Genomic DNA, 19752 nt, shown 5'->3' with positions numbered 1-19752 from the left:
ATACATTTGAGGGTTTTTTGTTTTGTTACAAGTAACAACAGTTAAAATCTGCTTTAAAATAATAAAAACAAATTTCTTTTAACATCAAAATGTATTTCCCAAATCAAAGTCTAGCTTTATCATTTCTGTAATAAGCCATACTTTTATCCAGGGAATTACTCTCTCAGGGAGGATTCTCTCCATCAGGCATTTAACGTGTGTTGCAATTTCTGGATGCAAGATGATATTCTTCAAAATTATCACAGATCCACAAATCCTAGTAGAGAAATGAAATTTCTGACAGGAATTTCCACTGTGGTTTGAGTTTGTAGACTTTTTTTGTAGACTTTTGTAAACGTAACTGTTTCCTTCAAGTAATGTAAGACTCACTGCAAATCACAGAAGATGCAAGCCCCCAATATTCGCTGATCAGTGGTAATTTTACCCTATAAATCTTTGCACAATGACAATAAACTTGTATTGTGAATCTTTCTACAACTGTTCTAACAGTTGATCACAATAAGCAGTATTGTATACATTTTAATGAATAAAAAATAAGAATGCCCTTAGAACTCACGTGGGCCTAATTTGCAGATGTATTTGTATAATATTTATTTCCACGTATTGGTATACAGCACCCATATACTAGAGTGAAAGAGAAGCTAGTCCTTCTAGAGTTAATAGACGCTAACTTCCCATAATAAGCATGATTTTCAAACTTACCCATCCCCCAAATCCACCAAAAATAAAATCAACACACCTGAAATTTCACATTCCATATCTCATTATGGAATATAATATGTTTGGATATTTTGGAGGAAGAGTTTTCTGAGCTACATGGTGTGACACTCTGCAACCCCATCGTCACCCTTATATGTAATTGTGTACTGTTTAATGCAAAGTATGTCATGTAAAAATGCTCATGACGTACTGATCATTATTTTTATAGTAACATGTCTGTTGCAATGTCATGTGTATGGTTATGAGGCTCCACTATGTAATACTCCCAAAGATGTGTCCTCATGGCTTGAAACAGATCACGGCAAAACTCTCCAGGAGCAGAGGGGCAATTTGCACTTCATTAAGGCATGTATAGAACCAGCCCAGCTCAGCATTCCAGGAACATTCATCAGGACATGGATGAGTCCATGCAAGGATGATGTTTGTCACCTGACCATGGGGGGGGGGGGGGGGGGAGTAAAGGCCAGAGGGGAGAAGGAACATTATATATAAGGGAGACATTTGCCATACTCTCTCTCTCTTCCACCATCATCTACAAACACCACCAAGCAATTGAAGTGCTGACTAAAGGGAAGATCCTGGTTGAAAGGAAACCAGCCAGCCTGTGGTGAGAAACACCGAAGTTTGTAAGGTTGTTGAAAGTGTTACGCTTAGTTTAGAATGCGTTTTGCTTTTCGTTTTCTCTTGATCAAATCTGACTTATTATCTGTTGACTTATAATCACTTAAAATCCTTCTGTAGTTAATAAATGTGTTTGTTTTACTTAACGCAGGGCATTTGGTTTGAAATGTTTTGGAGACTCCACTTGGAGTAACAAGGCTGGTGCATATCAATTTCTTTGTTAAATTGACGAACTATATGAGCCTGCAGTGTTCAGTGGGCAGCACTACACATTATAAGACGGAAGTTCCTAGGATTGAACCTGGAACGGGGGGTAGTAACTGGGGTCATTCTGTTGCATAATCCAAAGAGTGGCTGGCCAGAAGCACTCACTCACTGAATTGAGAGCAGCTTGCCTGCTAGTGGCTGTGTGTGGACACCCTGGGAGTGGGAGTTCTCACAGCAGAGCAGGACAAGATGGGCCCCAGGAGTGGGGGATTGGAGTGACACAGCAATACATATGTCCAGATTGCACTAGGTGAAGTCATACTTGGTTTTTAAAATTTCCCTCGGATTCACTTTTCTAAGGCTTTCCTGTTACATTTTGGTTTGTCACATTTCTGACCATATAGAAACTTAAGAATTGCCTCTCCCCTTGTGGGTTCCAGGACTAGCTGCTCCAAGAACTAGTTATTAATGTTGTCTAGAAATTATATCTCTGCATCCTGTCCTGAGGTGACATGTACCCAGTCAATATGGGGATAGTTGAAATCCCCCATTATTATTGCATTTTCCGTTTTTGTAGCCCCTCTAATATCCCTGAGCATTTCACAATCACCATCACTATCCTGGTCAGATGGTCAGTAGTATATTCTTACTGCTATAGGCTTATTATTCAAGCATGGAATTTCTATCCATAGAGATTTTTTTATACAGTTTGATTAATTTAAAATTTTAATATATTTGACTCTATGCTTTCTTTCACATATTGTGCACACCCCACCAGCGCAACCTCCTCTGTCATTCTTATATATTTTGTACCCTGGTATTACCGTGTCCCATTGATTATCAACATTCCACCAAGTTTCTATTATGCCTATTACATCAATATCCTCATTTAATGCCAGGCACTCAAGTTCACCCATCTTAGTATTTAGACTTCTAGTATTTGTATACAAACACTTATAAAATGTGTCGATGTTTAGTTGCCTGCCTTTATGTGATGTAACTGAATAGGACTTCAAACTTCACTTCTTTAAGCATCTCTAACAAGTATAAGTGTCTTTCATAGATTTTCCTGGACTGCACAGATAAATTACAGAGCTATTCAGAGTGTTATGAGAATACAAAAACTATTGCATTAAACAAACACACCTAAAAACATATATTATATATATATGCCTATTTTAAAAATGCATACATCTTTTTAAATATGCTAATACATGCAAGTGTGAATGGCCCTGATGTAGATTGCTGAGGGCAACCCAGGCTTGAAGGGACAAAAGAAGGAAAGGCATAGGCAGCTTGTGACATTCTATACCATTATGTTCACCACTTTTACAAAACTATGATACATTTTGTACAAAGTATGCCTTGTGAGGTGTCATTTGAAAAGTCAACCTGCTGAATATCATTATCTTGTTGAAATATGTGTAGCAACACTATATGTGAAGTTATAACGTTCTACTATATGATGTTACTGGAATATGCTGTAATTCTGGGTAACACAAACTAGTTTTTCAGAAACAAAGACACACTGACTCAAGCCAGGTGTTAAAGGGCTATCACCTGTTTAAGCAGCCATTCTCCAGCAGGGGGAAAGGGGCAAACAAGAAATTTACATTCCATCATCACAGGGATCGTCAAACCTCACTAGTTGTTGCCTGCACCTCAGCTCGGGGCAATCCTCAAAGAGGGGAAAGTAGTATAAGAATGAGACACAATGGCCTCCATCTCACCTCTTTTCTCTCCCCATCTCTACTCATGGCAGCTACAATGCTCAAAAGACAAAGGAAGCATCACTGAACTGGGGGAGGGATGTCCCAGCTGGAAGGCTTTTCAGCTAGTACAGACTGCTGTAGTATATGATGAGACAAACCTTTTGCTTTTAAGTGCACTTAGCTTGTTAAGTTAGAGTAAAACGCAAGCTAATACCTTTTATTTTCTTTTTGTAACCAGTTCCGACTTTTATGCATCATCACTTGTAATCACTTAAAATCTATTTTTCAGTAGTTAATAAACTTATCTTATTGTTGTACATTAACCAGTGTGTTTGGATTAGAGTGGGTGAGAAACTTCATTTGGGATAGCAAGGCTGGTGCATATATCATTTTCCTTTGATGAAATGATGAACTTTCTATGAGCTTGCATTGCTCAGTAGCGTGCTGGACAGTACAAGATGCATAGTTTTGGGACTACAGAGCTTGCTGGTATTGCTTTGCAGTTTAATTCATTTTAATGGCTAGCTAGAAGCACTCAATAGTGTGCAGCTGGGAGTGATTTTACATGCTAGAGCAGTGGTCCCCAAACGTTTTTGCTCTGTGCCCCGCCCCAGGAGCTGGAGCTTCAGCCAGGGCCAAGAGCGCAGTTGGGGCAGGGGCTGGAGGCCAGTAGCTGGAGGCCAGGAGCACGGTGAAGAGAGGTAGCCAGGAGCCAGGCGCACCACAGCAGGTGGCCAGTGCCCCAGAGCTTGGCCGGGGCCGGGAGCATGGTGAGGAGTGCGGCTGGGGCCCGCCGGAGGCCTGGAGGACGGCTGGGAGCAGGAGTGGGGCCGGGAGCTGGGGGCCAAGCAGGGCTGGGCGGTGCTCCCTCCCTGCCCCACATGAGGGCTGGCCTGAGCCCTGCCACGCATCCCGTACGTTCTTCCGGGCCATGCCTCACAGTTTGGGAACCACTGTGCTAGAAGCTGTGTGTAAACAGGTCAGGAATGGATGTTCTTACAGCAAAGCAATGTAAGAGGCAACCCACACTGGAGAACTGACAGGATACAGCTGTTCAACAGTCCAGACTGTACCCTGGGTAATGTCACAGGCTAAATGGAAATAGGAGGTATCAAGCCACATGAAGATGAGAGGTTATCTAGGAAGAATGCGATTCTTCCTGAATGACTTGTACGGTTCACTAAGCCCAGTTGGGCTTCAAAATTCTGCCGAGCCTACTTTCACTGAATAATTCTTTAATATTTTTTAAATAAGAAAATTCCCAGGCAAATAGTTTGTTAACTAGAAGTTAAGTCTGAAAAAACTAATACTTCCGTCAAACAAGACAACTTTCTCCATCTTCATCTCCTTCATGACCACAAAAAAATTATTAAGAGGTAAAGGTATTCAACATATACACATGGCTGCATGAGATTGCCTCAGAGTTTAGGGCTGTTCTCAGATGGCACTTAAGACCAGTCAAAGAATCTTAACTCTGAATTGTGCAATAAATAAATAAAACCCAAAATCCAAAGTCTTCAAAGCTGAACTTTAACTGGGAATTTCCAGGCTATTTTTTAGGGGCTAGTGGGAATGAGGAGAAATCTTCAACAGTCTCCTATGAGAATAGTTCCAGAGGGGTAGCCGTGTTAGTCTGTATACAGCAAAAACAACGAGAGTCTGTGGCACTTTAAAGACTAACAAATTTGCAGACATAAGCTTTCGAGAGACTTCAGCTCTCTTCTTCAGATGCAGTAATACAGAAAATAGGCAACACAGAGGCATCTTATAGATATCCAGGTGCATTCAGAACAATGGGGGAGGTGGAGTCCGGCACTTAAGACCTAATGACGACCATTGAGTAGGAGGTGAGGATGGGTGAGCAAAGTAATTTACCTTCAGTAGTGAGACAGCCACTCCAAGTCTCTGTTTAAACCCAGTTTGAATGCACCCATCCTCACCTCCTGCTCAATGGTCGTCATTAGGTCTTAAGTACTGGACTCCACCTCCCCCATTGTTCTCAATGCACCTGGATATCTATAAGATGCCTCTGTGTTACCTATTTTCTGTATTACTGCATCTGAAGAAGAGAGCTGAAGTCTCTCGAAAGCTTATGCCTGCAAATATTAAATTTGTTAGTGTTTAAAGTGCCACAGAACTCTCATTGAGTCTCCTATGAGTTTTTTGGGCAGAAGTGAGATCCTTTTGCCTTAACTCTAGATTAATTTTTTTTGCCTGAAGTAAGTGCCTAGAGACAAGGTCAAGAGACAGGGTCAAAATGGGAATCAGTTGTCTAATGTCTCCACTGTCTGTGGTTTCAAATATGTAAATTCAAGAAATCGTGTTAGCCATGGCTGCAATTTGTAGCATCACCATTAGTTCCATTAATTCATCTGCTAGTAGCAGAAAAAGACACATATTGCCCAACATATTATACTCACACCAGCTGGATACAGCTGAAAGACAAAAGAAACAAATGAAGTAGAACATTTACTTGAATCAGTTAACTCACTTGTAAAAGTGAGTAACAGACTGATCAGGACTGGACGTTCCTTGCCATTTAAGGACCTCAGTGCTTTGTTATTTTAGAGGGAGTCTGGCTCAAGGGCTCAGAGCACATACTTATTTTCACACACTCATCTAGGTAACAGTAAGACAAGTCAGCTTGAAAAACACCAGCATTCCACAAATGCCTTTACAGCAAGATATGGTTCAGCAATTCAGTACTCTTGGGTTATACAAAAACACAACATGCTGAAAGAAATTAGCTGTAGAAGAAAATGTAAAAAAGCCAAAATGTATCTGCATAGAAAACTTCAACTCCTTTTCTTTGGGTTATTACTCTTAAATTTCATACTGTTAGATTTTCAGCTCTAGCCTCCCTTCCCTTCTAGCAGAACACCATACAGCACAACTACAAGCCAGCTCTTCCACAGTAGTGCTTTTATGACTGTGCTGTCATTAGCAAAATGACTGGAACTGCATTTTACTCAATTTTCTTCTGATATTGAGAAGAGCAGATGCCTTCACATTGATAAAAATTTTGCATGATTTTCTTGCTCTGTGAACAGGGGAAAAATACAGCTCTATCACACTAAATTCACTCCTTCCCCCTATTTGACACTCCTGTATACAGTATACATCTCATTCCTTTTCATTATTTATTATGTGTGTTACTGCAGCACCCAAAGGCCTCCATTGTACTAGGCATTGCACACATACACACACGTAGACAAGGTCCCACCCTGCTTAAAATTCAATGTAACTAACAATTCTCTGGAGTTTTGGGGAGAGTTACTATATATATATATATATATATATACACACATACACACACACACACACACACACATCAATTCATGGTCTGTACAGTTTACTAAAAAGTATTTTAAAAAGCAAACAAACAGTAAGGAATGAATATGTTTCAAGTTCTAGCCCACAGAATAACATTCAAACATTAAAAGACAAAAAGCTCCTACCTATCTCTGTCCTGGTATGTCCAATTCCATTGTAAACTCTCAAGTAATTAAAATGGCAAGAATCTGAATCTTCAATATCAAAATCACCAAATTTGAGCTGAACTCTCCGTCCAGATTTTACACGAATCTCCCACTCACAAACTGTGCTGTTGGGATACGTCAGTGGGTAGTTTATTGAAGCAAGAGTTCCACTTTCAGGGCCCAGAACAGTGTGTCCACAACCATCACCTTAAAAAAGAAAAAGATGTTTTACTACAAATAAATCCTTCATATAGCATGTGCTTTTAAAGGTTCATTAGTGGTCTAGTCAACCTGGTCTTTAGGAATAGTGGAAGATTTTCTAAAGGAAAGTTTTACTAACTACATTGTGATAAGGCTCAAAAGCAAAATAGGCAGTGGTGAAACTATAATTAAGACAAAAATAGGACTGAATCACTTTTACTTAGTGTCTAAGTCCCTAAGTACATCTGACCGGGGAGCTGCAACAATTTTCCCCAATAGATAGGATTACTCTGTTATTTTTTTTTATTTAACAGATAGCACAAACAGTGGGATAGGTGCTTCTTTTGCTACTCCTTCAGCTTTATGGACACAGACCCATACACACACCCCCACACACAATTATTTTAACATAAAAGGGAGAGAAAATGCAACCCTATTGTACTTGTGATCCTAAACAGGAAGACATTAATTTAATTGCTGATTCTGCATCCTTAGCATTTTGGCAAAAGAAGAAGTGCAACATGATCTTTTGAGGAGTGGAGAACAAAACAAAGCCCTGGAAATAGCTGAGAAGAGGTATGACCATAAACTGCTTAATTTTAAGATGGTGAATGTATTTGTTTGCCAGTAAAATATATTTCTTGTAATCGTACTGGCTCTTTAGGGCAGGGACTGAAATTTCTATATTTTACAGTGCCTAGAGGGGGCCTCATACGCACCACCACTGTATCAATGTAAAAATATACTATTATTTACTACACAATAAATAAGATAAATAATAATAAAGAGCTATGAATTTGTGAATAGAAACATCAAATGTGATTGTAAATTTCTAAACGTAAATCGAATGTATTAGCAGAACATCCATAACAAGGGCAAACTAACTGACAAACCTAACAGTATTTCCTCAATAGCAGAATATGAACTGCAGCCAATAAGATGTAATTAGCATTAGTAAACTGCTTTGAAAATGAGAGTGCTACATAAGTAGCAATAATGAAGCATTGTTCCCAAAATAGAAGGAAGAAGTTCTGACTATAAGACTACCAACCAGCTAAATTGTAACATTGTGAATAAAACAAACCTCTGCAAACTGGAATATTTGTGTTAACACTTAAAGCAAAAGAGCCAACCCACTGATGTCAGTTATATTAAATTACTGTATTAGGGTCTGCACTTCTCTTATAGGACATCACCCTGTGAGATGTAGACCAGAGTGACTCAACCTGTGGTACGCATACCCTGGGGGTACGTGAGACACAGGCAGGGGGTACCCGAGGAAAAACAGAGTGAAGGGGAGGCGGGTGGCAGCTGCCAACTTCTGGGGAAGGCAGGTGGCAGCTCCCTGCTTCCCACCCAGTCACAGCTCCCAGCCAGGAGGCATGTGGCAGCCCCCCGGCTTCTGGGGAAGGCAGGTGACAGCTCCCCATTTCCCGCCCAGTCACAGCTCCCACTTGGGAGGCAGGCCGCAGCCGCCACAGTCCCGGGAAGCCGGGCTGCAGCCCCCTGCTTCCCACCTGGTCACAGCTCCCAACTGGGAGGCAGGTGGCAGCCGCTAGCTTCTGGGGGAGGCGGGCAGCAGCCCCCCGCTTCCCGCCGGGTCCCAGCTCCTAGTGGGAGCCCAGTGGCAGCCCTTGCGTCTTGTGAGCTGGGCTTGCAGCTGGGTGGCAGCCACCTGTGCCCCATCTCCAAGCCGAGGGACAGCTTCCAGCGCCCCGCTTGAAGATGGGCAGCAGCCACCTGCCCACGTCCCTGGATCCCAGCAAGCGCGAAAGCCTCCTCTGCCTCAGCTCGGATTGGATGGCAGTCGCCCACCTCCTGGGCTGGCAGCCAGGCAACAGCCACCTGCAACTTGCCCAGGTGGCAGCCCCCCTCCCCGGCTCAAAGCCCAGTGCCCAGAAAACGTGTCAATTTCACTGCTCTAGCTGAGCAGTGAAATTGACAATTATGACAGTCCCAGGTTTCACCAGTTACCCTCTTTTCCTGTCTGTCTCTCTCCCGCCCTCCTTCCCTGTCTCTCTCTCACCCCTTCCTCCTCTCAAATCAATGGCAAAGAATTTGGCACGGCGCTTTATATTCCCCAGCATTGACATGCTGTTCAAAGCCTCCTAGCTTTGGCCAACATCACCTCTAGCCTAGGTACATACTTGAGTTGCGCACCCCTGGTGTAAAGGTGGTAACCCTACCCACACTAGATCTGACATCTGTCATATCACAGTCTTATATACTCAGCGATTCTTCTAACATATGGCTCATATTAGTCTGTAAATATAAAATCTCATGGAAAATTGAGTGCTGGGGTACTTATTAAAATTTTCAGAAGTTAGGGGGTATTTGCTACTTAAAAGGTTGAGAAACACTGATGTAGACCACAGCCGAAGGGGCCCTGTGCACTCCACTTTGGAAGTGTTCAGCATATCACAAAGATCATACTCAAAGTACAGATATCAGCCTTTATTTTACACAGGCAAATGAAAACAGTAGAGGTGCAGGCACAATCCAATTCAACCTTCTGTTTAAAAGTACTTTTCCCCCACTATATTCCCTATCCAGAGATTCGTTTAACCCCTCACTTTTTCTTTTGGGAATGCAGCTCTTAACAGAAGACTACAACATTATTAGAAAATATAGTCAAGTACCACATTCTAGCACTTCACAATAATCAAAATTACTCTTGGAGACAGCTTTTTGATACAACAGCTATAATCTTTCACAGTATGCTGCTGTTTTATACACTTAACTTCTACTCTCTGTCCTAAGGTTAAAAAACAATCCATGCTAAAAGGTCTAAGGATTATGTAATGATTACACAAATGAAAAAAAGATTCCTCCTAAAATGGACAGTGCTTTTTGTTGGACTCATTTTAGTAGCAAGTTGACTACAATGAAGAGACTGCAAAAAACTAATAATATTTGGTGACTTAAATCTGCAGAGGCTCTTCATTTTTTAAAACTATTTTCTATGCACTCTAAAGGACCTCAAAAAGGCAAGTTAAGTGGATGTTCTAAAATCCCAGCTGCTGCTGGTGCTAGTATACAGATTAGCATTCCAAACAGATAGGGGGCTGGAGCACAAGACCTATGAGGAGAGGCTGAGGGAACTAGGCTTGTTTAGCCTGCAGAAGAGAAGAATGAGGGGGGATTTGATAGCAGCCTTTAACTACCTGAAAGGGGGTTCCAGGGAGGATGGAGCTAGGCTGTTCTCAGTGGTGGCAGACGACAGAACAAGGAGCAACGGTCTCAAGTTGCAGGGGGGGAGGTCTAGGTTGGACATTAGGAAAACGTTTTTCACTAGGAGGGTGGTGAAGCACTGGAATGGGTTACCTAGGGAGGTGGTGGAATCTCCATCTTTAGAGGTTTTTAAGATGCAGCTTGACAAAACCCTCGTTGGGATTATTTAACTGAGGTTAGTCCTGCTTTGAGCAGGAGGTTGGACTAGATGACCTCCTGAGGTCCCTTCCAACTCTATGATTCTATAAATCACAATTCTCCTCTGCTAGTAGTCTTAAAATAATAGTGTGTATTTTCTTTTTGAAAAGTTAACATGTTCAAAATTGCTTTCAGTGTAGCCACAGGTTCTGTTAGAAAAGCACTCATTTGGCAATGCTTTGCTTTATCTTATTTTAGCATTTTGTTTTAAAATTGCTTGTTCTATAAACTGACATATTATATACCATAAACACTATTGTTTCCATTTTAGTACTGGATCATTAATTACATTGTGTCTAACTAAATTCCCCCTTTTACTTTTTCATTTAGTACTTTAATAGGCATTGCTGTATGCTGTATACTAGTAAACAGTTGCCTCATTTCACCATATATTTTCTGTATCATTTATTGGTAAAAAGATCATCAGGATCTCAATAAAAGTAAGATTGTGTGAATGAAAGTTTTACTATTAAGAAATTTTATAGCAAATAGACTAAAGACAGCTCTTAAATGTCAAAATCCTTGCTGTTCAGAAAATTTCTGAAACTCAGGAAAAATATTCTAATTCCTTTGCTAGTAATCAGCAAAATCATAGGATTTCCTGGTTTTCTACTGAGAAGCGAGGACAAAATTGTATACCTTGCAAAAGCATGAAACTTAATGAGTTAAAAATAACTATAATAATAAATTCCTAGCTCTTTAACCTACCCATACTGATCATATTTCTGACCTCTAGCCAACATTACAAAACCATGGGTATATTGCAGACATTAAAAAAAAACTTTTTTCAACATAAACAGCAGCTGATTTCAGGTTGTGTTCTAATTAAAGTAATGAACAATTCAGGTGATTATTTATACTTCCTACCTGCATTTTTCCTGTTCTGCGATGTGGAGTGCTGATTGATAAGTCATTTATATATTCAAAATAGTACATAGATATGACATTACCATAATTATCCAAACGCCCAATCAAACACTTTGAACAGTAAGGCCAAAATTAATAGAAATTACAAGCCTAAATTACCCCTAAAAAGACCAGTTAAATGTGCAACTGGCCATTTGAGCATGAAATCATGGTTTCTATGATTTGCCAAGCCGGAGACATTACTCTGAGTGTGTTTTGATAGAAAATTACTTGGGTTGCTAAAACATTTGAGAGATCTAGAATACAAGGTGAACAATTCTGTCTGGAGCAGTAAATAAGAAGTACTACAAACCACTCCATTTCCTCCAACTCAGGTTATCAGTTAGTTACTTTTGCAGTTTGTCATTGCCTTGTAGACATTCCATGTTTCCTAGGTAAACATTTAACTCTTCCAGCAAGGAGAGAAACTGCATCATATCTTGCTTTAAATATGAGACCTGGGATAGATTTGGCCTTTTCTTTGTCTGAAGTTATGCTTTTTCATTGGCTGCATGTTCACAGAGCCAAAGCAACCCAGAGCTCATCTACTGCTAGGCCAAGCATGGACACTAGAAGAACAATAGCATATCCACAAGCCTGACACCTTGCTTGCCTCATCAACAAAGAGCATGATGGAAGATTCTATTTGCTGATAAGAGGAGCAAAGAGCTGCATAGTTCTTTGTCCTCAAACATTTAGGCCGCTTCTAGACCAGGAAAATAGGTTGCGTTTTAAAATACATCAGTTAAAATATGTTAACATGCATTTTTAAACACAACTTGATGTCATAATTTCACCCTGTGGAAAGCTCAGAAAGTTCAGTCTTGCTTCCATTGAAGTAACCTCTTCCTATGTACTGGTAAGGTATAGAATCTGTTGGAAATACATGAACTTATGAGCTTATGAACACAAGCTTCAAGTCTACAGTTTGCCTCAGATTCTCTGAAAGTGAACCAAAACCATACTCAGGCCTTGCAAACACAACTAAGTTGTACCACTTTAACTATGCTGATATAAACCAGTATAATGCCTCTAGTGTGGATGCAGTTATAATGGTATGAAGCTGCTTTATACCAGTACAAATATTTCCACAGGGGAAGGGAAATAACTATATCAATATAAGGCACCTTCATACCAGTATAACTGAGTCGACATTAGGGCTTGGACCAGTATAATTATGTTCGTTGGGGAAGGAGGGGGGGAGGGGGCGCGAATTTTTTTTTTTTTTTTTTTTTAAAGCCATGCCAGTCTAACCAGTATAGAGCAGGCCTTAGTTGCTTTTCAGACACTAGATGGGAGTGGAAATAGTAGGAGATCTTAAAGGTACTCTTGGAAGGTCTAAATGGTGCCACCTGGTACATGCAGCCCAAACTAGGATGACTATGTCAAAGTCAAAACTTTTCTCTTGACTCACATAGACTAAAATATTTTAGTCTTTTTGTTAGGTGTCTCATTTGCGATAGCAATAGTGGGAATATCAGATTCTTATGCCTGAAGAATTTACAGATTACTGCTGCATGTCTAGTATGCAATGTACAGTCTGCCAAGGACAGCATTATCATTCAGGAACTATTTGGATGATTTCTATTTGCTTCCACGGAGGTTTGCTAAACAAGGGAATCTTGTTTTATTGTTTCTGAGATGGCAATACTTGAGCCACACCTGCATAAAAAACGTTTCATTGTTTCTAAGTTGTATAACATTGTTGATCACCTGCAGACAGACATACATCTTTGCTCAATGTTCTTTGCACTCCTGACACATATCTACCATGACATCTGCTTTATTGATCTAAAGGTCATTATCAAACTCAATTATCATAGAATCAAGAGCTTCTGGTGAGCTGGACACACAGACATTAAATTGGATTACTAGAGTTCAGACAGAGAATCTTAATGTCCAGTCCTACATAACCCATTTTTCTTGAATAAACTGACAAGTTCTATTGTCTTTAATAAGTGGCATCTCTGACATTTTAAATGATCACCCACAAAATGTATACTGGCCAAGTGACTGAATGAGTAATCTGCAATACAATTTTCTTTGAGAAGTTGAAAAGTTATTCATGAAATCAATACAAAGTACTTGTAAAATCATAACTACAACACGGTGCATGGGGCCCAACACAAAATGTGAAAAGCCATCTGAGTCCCTTGTAGCAAATTAGAGGAGTGTAGTCATGTGGAAGAGGGTGTTTAAGTATCTGAAGACCACCTGCGGAAGCTATTTGAAATTTAGAGATCTCCATTACACAGTTAACCAATTCTAATTTTCCTTTTTTGAGAACAAAGTAAACTGCAGCCAGGAGCCCTACTGACATTTAGTGTAGTTCTCACTATCAGCATCATTTTAAAAATCTGAAACTTAATACAAGAAAATCCTCTTCCCATTCCTAACATGGAGAAGGGAACAGCATGAAACCAGGTCTACAAACAATGATGACTGTCTGCAAAGTGTATAAAATGCATATGAAAATATGAATGTGAATTTTAATATATGCAATGTATGTTTGGACAGAGAATTTAACCGTTAGACTTCTTGAAGAGATTTTATCTGCAAAAAGTACTATATTCTGCAAACAAATAATGGGAGTTCAAGAGAGAATATCAAGAAAAATCAACTGAATAAAATGCTTTGAGTCATTTCCCTCCTTCAGACCCAATCCTGCTCCAAAAGACTTCAGTGGGAATGACTCTTCATTGTGGGCAAGATTAGATCCTCTCTCTCAGAATTCTTCTTCCCTTCAAGTCAGCAGGTTTCCCCTTTCTTCACAGTCATTATCATTTGTGTTTATGCAATTTGTTTACATTGGGAGAATGCCAATGTCTTGCAGACAATTCAATTTTGAAACAAAATATAAATTAAAAATGGAGAAAAACATTGGTCTGTGAGCAGGAAGGGAACTGGAGAGAGGAGTTAAGAGTGAACAACAGATTATGGATCAAGGGGAGAAAGAGAAGAAAGGCCCACTATGTTAAACATGCAGTTTGTCTTTTGTGATTTTACAGCCCATTTGAGGGATTTTGCAACCTTTTGTTCTTACGTTAAAAGTATGAATTTTAAACATTTCATCATAACAATTTGATCCTTTTGACTTACTTAGTAACACCAATATTCTGAGCTAATACTACTTAGCGCTTAATGAATTTTATCCATACATGTCAAAGAGCTTTATAAAGGTGAGTAAGAATCATCCCCATTTTATTACAAATGGAGAAATTGAATCACCACCTTAGCTTTCAGACACCAAATTTATTTGCAACACACACTTTGGCATTTAGACTTTTAATTTAAATTCAACATACATCATACAGTAACATTTTAAAACAGAACTCTCTCAAATTATATTGTAACAGATTAGGCATTTCTTTTCTCTGCTTCCATACACCAACTGAACTATCAGCCTCAGAAGAATGAGAAGGGAGTATGAGAAAAGAAACAGCTAAACAACCTGTGTTCCAGAGCCTATTATTAAGGGACTGAGGATAGACAGTAGCTTCAAGGGTACAAGTGTGACGTGCCCAACAGCTGACTGGACAAAAGAGGCCAGCAGTGACATTTGTTTATGACAGGACCTAAAGTTCTGAACTGAGACAAATCATCTGAATGTCTTTCTAATTCTTCTTTGGACTGGGCCTTCAGTAGCCAATCATCTAAGTAAGGGAAAATAAGAATCCCTTGCGTTCTTAGATACACTGTTATCAGAGCCAGGCACTTGGTAAAATCTCTGGGTGTGATGGAGAGGCCAAAGAGTAAGATTCTGTATTGGAAATGGTCTGAAACAAGAGCAAAATGTAGATATTTGCAGTGTGATGATCTTATGGGGATACAGAAATATGCATCTTTGCTATAGAGAGCAGCCACCCAATTCCAGTACACAGGGAGCAAATGATCAGAACCAGAGAAAGCATTCTGTACTGAAACTTCCTGATGTATCTGTTTAGAGCTCTGAGATCTAGAATTGGTCTAAGACTTACTTTCTAATCCTGAAAAAGAATGGAACAGGAGCAGAACCCTTTGCTTCTGGAAATTAACAGTATCTTCTATTGCCCCTGCAAGTAATAGAGCTTGTACTTCCTCCCTTAATAGTCTTTTGTAGGAAGGGCCCCTGAAAAGAGAGCTGGGGGTTTGCATGGAGGAAGGGATTTGAATTGGATAGTATAAATTTCCTTTATTCTGTCTAAAAACCATCTGTCCAGGGTGATAGTCTCCAATTATGTGGGTAGGATTTTCCAAAATTGGTTCACAACTCTCAATCCTCATGTCAAACCTGCAGCCTGACATTAGGCAGGGAGGATGTGGCTGAGGTATTCTTTGTTCTCATTCAGGGCTTGTAGGATTTCTTCCTCTCGACTGTATCTTCTGAGAATAGTAAGTCAAAGAAGAAGGTGGAAAGTGGTGTCTGTGATACCTGAACACAGGAGTATGTACTTTCCCTTGGTAGGGAGAGAGTAACCCCAGATATCTTGCTATTGAGGGAGTCTCCTTCATCTTTCCCAACACCTCATCAGTTTTTGCACTAAATAGTCCATCCTCACTCAAAGGGGATCCTATATGTTAAATCTTGTTTTCATAGAAAGAGAAGATAATCATACTCATTCCTGCCCATGGAGAGCTACTGCTGATGCCACAGATCTTGAGAGAGTATCAGAGACATCAAATGATGCCCTGAAGGCATGTTTTGTCATGTTCTGGCACTCTTTGATGAGAGCTGATGTTAACTTTCATTGATTCTGGGGATCTTTTGGTGAAGATTGATATCTTCTCCAGAAGCTGAAATTAATATCTAGCCACCATGGCTTGATGATCTGCCACACATGCTTAGGGAAGCCAAAGAAAATATTTTCTAAGGAGTCCAACTTCTTCCCTTCTTTATCATAAGGGGTAGAAAGTTGAAAACCTGACTTAGATCTGAAAAATGTTGCTGCTATAAGGTTAGGCTGTGGGTGAACATGAAAACAAGAGAATCCCTCCTGAGGTTTCTGGTATAAATTTGTTGAAACAAAGACAGACTGGATTGAAGGGATTTTGCTAGTTGCCAGAGCCATTCTAACATAGGTAACAAGACCTCACTCTTCGCAGTAGAACCTAAAATGTCAAAAGCTAGATGTTGGATCTCTTCCAAAGCCACTGATGGTAATTTTAAATTGATGCCATCCTATCAACTAGTTCATTAAACTGAATCATGTCCACTGAAGGGGACAATGCTGCAGGTACTCCCACATTGTCATCCGGAGATGAGCCACTTTCCAATTCCATGACATATTGGAAATCACCCTGGGGAGATTCCTCCTAGTGTTCTTCCTCAAAGAGTGCATCTTGTGCCCAGGAAGGGGAACATTGCCTAGCTCTTGGAATTGGACACCTCAGATCCATAGGTTCCAGTACAAGAGTCAGATTTTTCTGGTACAATATTGGTAAGTGGGGTTCAGCCAATATGACCAGGGCATCCAGAGTGGCATGGGCCAGTCTTGTCAATTACCCCAATCTGGCATCATATCATTTGGTTGATACATGAGAGATCCAGGAGTGTTAATTCTAGGAAGAAGACTTTGTTTATGAAACACTTGGGTCTTCATTATGAGTGTTGAATCTGGCTCAACATCCAATTGTGGATCAGATCCCAGATCTGATACTAAAGCAATAGGAGAGATAACCGATGTAGGGATCCAAAATGTGGAGAATGGTGAAACAGTCTTTCTTGGTCAGTCAGTTGGAGTCTTAGGTGGCAAGGATATGGACTCAGGAGATCTCTCCCACACATCATCCTGTCTCATTTTTTGCCAGGAGAGCCATGTAATGTAACCAGATCCACTGTGAGATGTAGATCTGGATGAATTTGCTCTGTAATCGTCACTGTATACAGTTGAGCTGTCAATCTGATCTGATGGTCTTTTTTTTGAGTCCATACTCATGGAGCGCTACAGCAGTCGTGAATTCTTAGAGCTCGCATGATGCAAATGATCTGAAGAACTGCTCAAGATGTGCTTCAATATGCTCTCTTCTTCTGAACTGATGTAGTTGGTTCCAGTAATTCTTTCAGATCCTTAAGTGTCTGTCTAGTACTGGTCCTGATGGAGACTGAACCTGATTTGGATTTGAGGACGTGGTTACCCGAAGCTCAACTAACTTGGAGCTGGAGCTCGGTGCCAAAGTCAAAGCCTTCAGTGTCAATGCTTTCTTGGATCTAGACGTATTTGGAGCCAATTCAGGCCTCCCCTTCTTGTTCTCAGATCTTTTAGAATGATCAGATCCCAGAGGCCTGGCTTACAAGGCCTCTTGTAACAGAAGAGCCTGAAATCTATTCTGTCTCTCCTTCTGGGCTTGAGAAGTAAAGGTGCTGCACACAGCACATCGTGCTGGCAAATGATTCTTGCCTTTGCATTTCAGGCACCATAAGTGTGCATCGGAAGCTGGGAAGACAGTTGGGCACAACATGAACCTCTTAAATCCATACCTCTTCAAACTGGGATGTGTCATGTTGGAACTGGTAAGTATTCTACTTCAACTAACAGACTATGACTACCCTATCTTAAAACTAACTTATCCTAAAAACTAACTATACAAACTTTTAACAAAATAACTGATCTAAAATGGCTCTTATTAAACTATGGATCTGGAGAGGTCCATGTCCTTTTGTCGCTGCGATGGGAGGAACTGAGGCAATAATGGGCACAGCACCCCTTTTTATGGTCACACCCTCTGAAAGTGCTTCCATACAAGGAATAGTAGGGGTATGAGCGCCCTAACAGGCATTGCTACTACAAGGTTCCAGCACCCTGGCTCTGCCCAGTCAGCACAACCCATGAATGGGAATATGCAGAGGATACTTGAAGGAGGAGCAATTTTTGCAAGACATGTGGATTAACTTCATCACACTGTTTCAATAAAGTATTCAGATACCAGATTTTTAACATTCATGTAAAGAATAATTGTTTTACCTCTAAAAATAAAATAAGTGTTAACAGAGAAAACAGCATAGCATCCCTAAACTGAAATGTCAGACTACAGGAGCATGTAGTCGCTCTCCCCTTTTTTTTTTTTTAAATGTAGGTTTCTAGCCCTCATGATTGTGACGATAGCACAAACCAAGGCATTCTGTCTTCGTAAGCCTTCAGACAACTCCATTGGCTTTGCACCTGGCTCACAGATTCCACAAGCCACAGCAGAATGAAAACTGATAATTTTGTCAGTTTTCACTCCTGTTTTTCAGATTAATGTTGGCAGCAGGAAACCAACAAGAATCAGTTTAACTTAATTCTGTTGCAGCCTGGAAAAGCTCTGAGCAACAGAAAAGGTAGCTACTGAAACTATTTAGTGAGCAGTACATGAAGTCTTGGGAAAGAGTTGAGGAACAAAAACATCCTTTTTAGAAGCCAGAAAGCTCAGGAAGGGGGAGAGAGAGAGCCATTGCTGCAGTCAGGGTGTGGGTGGCAAACAACCCTGAAAAATTCCACTTCCCCCTCAGCAACCATATTTTTGGAGTAGACAAACACTTTTTAAAAAATATCATGCTACTTTAAGAGCTTGGGCCAATGCTGAGGGGAGCTAAACTGCCTCTTCCCAGCAACAGTTCATCATCATCATCAGACCTTCCCTTATTAAACCTCAAAGTCAGGCTATTTTCCATCCCTAGAAGCCAGCCCCCATCAATAGCCAGCAATCAGAGAAACCCACGTTTCCCATTCTCCGTGTGCTCTTCCTCCTCACAATGGTTCTTTCTTCCATAACCATGTCCTCTCCTTGTCCTGCTTCCCCAGTCTTGCTCATTCTCTCTTTCAAACAGAGACTGGAAGTAGCAGAAATTGGAAGTCTCTACCCCAGGAAACAGTGTTCAGAGGAAGAGATGAGTAGACCAGACTCAAAGTGAAGAGGTAAAAGGTCAGAAATACGGGGGACGTGCAAGTCAAAGAATTGTTGATTTGTGCGTGGGATGGCCAAAAATGGATCAATGAATGAGAGGTGAGAACTCCCATGTGGGATAGAGACAAAATTAATGAATTTTTTTCCAGCTAGTATATTTTTATAGGAATTTTGTATGTCTGATTTAAGTGCTAGTCCACTTACCAGTCACAGAGAAACAATCTCAAGCTCAGTATTTTTAGTGTACATGTTTAATTGCCTTTTTCAAACTGAAATTAACAAAGTTAACCACTCATTAGTCCCCAGATGCATCCTAGAATTTTTAGCGCCCATTCCAGCAGTAGTTCAGATGAGATATTTTGGAAGGCTACTACCAACTCCTGTACACTTCAAAAGAAGAGAGGCAGTCAGTGCACTTGTTTAGAAAGAACTCTGGGCCAGAGGACCAGTTGCAAACAACAAAAGATGATCTAATATATGCAGGCTTACAAATACCATATACCCAATTGCTGGTGATTCTCTTGGAGTTTATCATAGGTGAATAATCTGAGGACAGAAGAGGTCACATCATTGATAGACACTGTTCCAGTGTCTGCCTGACAAAACAAAGCTGA

The 19752-nt window shown here is 40.4% G+C and overlaps 1 protein-coding gene across 1 annotated transcript in view; it reads right to left on the bottom strand.

Annotated features, from left to right (window-relative positions):
• DCBLD2 (discoidin, CUB and LCCL domain containing 2) overlaps nucleotides 1-19752 on the bottom strand; it is an 80780-nt gene that overhangs the window by 48747 nt on the left and 12281 nt on the right. The window contains exon 2 of the mRNA XM_067546139.1: nucleotides 6719-6946. Coding sequence (XP_067402240.1) covers nucleotides 6719-6946 — 228 coding nt within the window. The remainder of the gene's footprint in view (nucleotides 1-6718; nucleotides 6947-19752) is intronic.

This window comes from Emydura macquarii, unplaced genomic scaffold (genome assembly GCF_026122565.2).
Source record: "Emydura macquarii macquarii isolate MOO-44397 ecotype Brisbane River unplaced genomic scaffold, CSIRO-AGI_Emac_v2 contig_1119, whole genome shotgun sequence".
Classification (NCBI taxonomy): Eukaryota; Metazoa; Chordata; order Testudines; family Chelidae; genus Emydura; species Emydura macquarii.
Note: the sequence above shows the minus strand (reverse complement) of the source record. Positions and strands in the feature narration are given on the sequence as shown.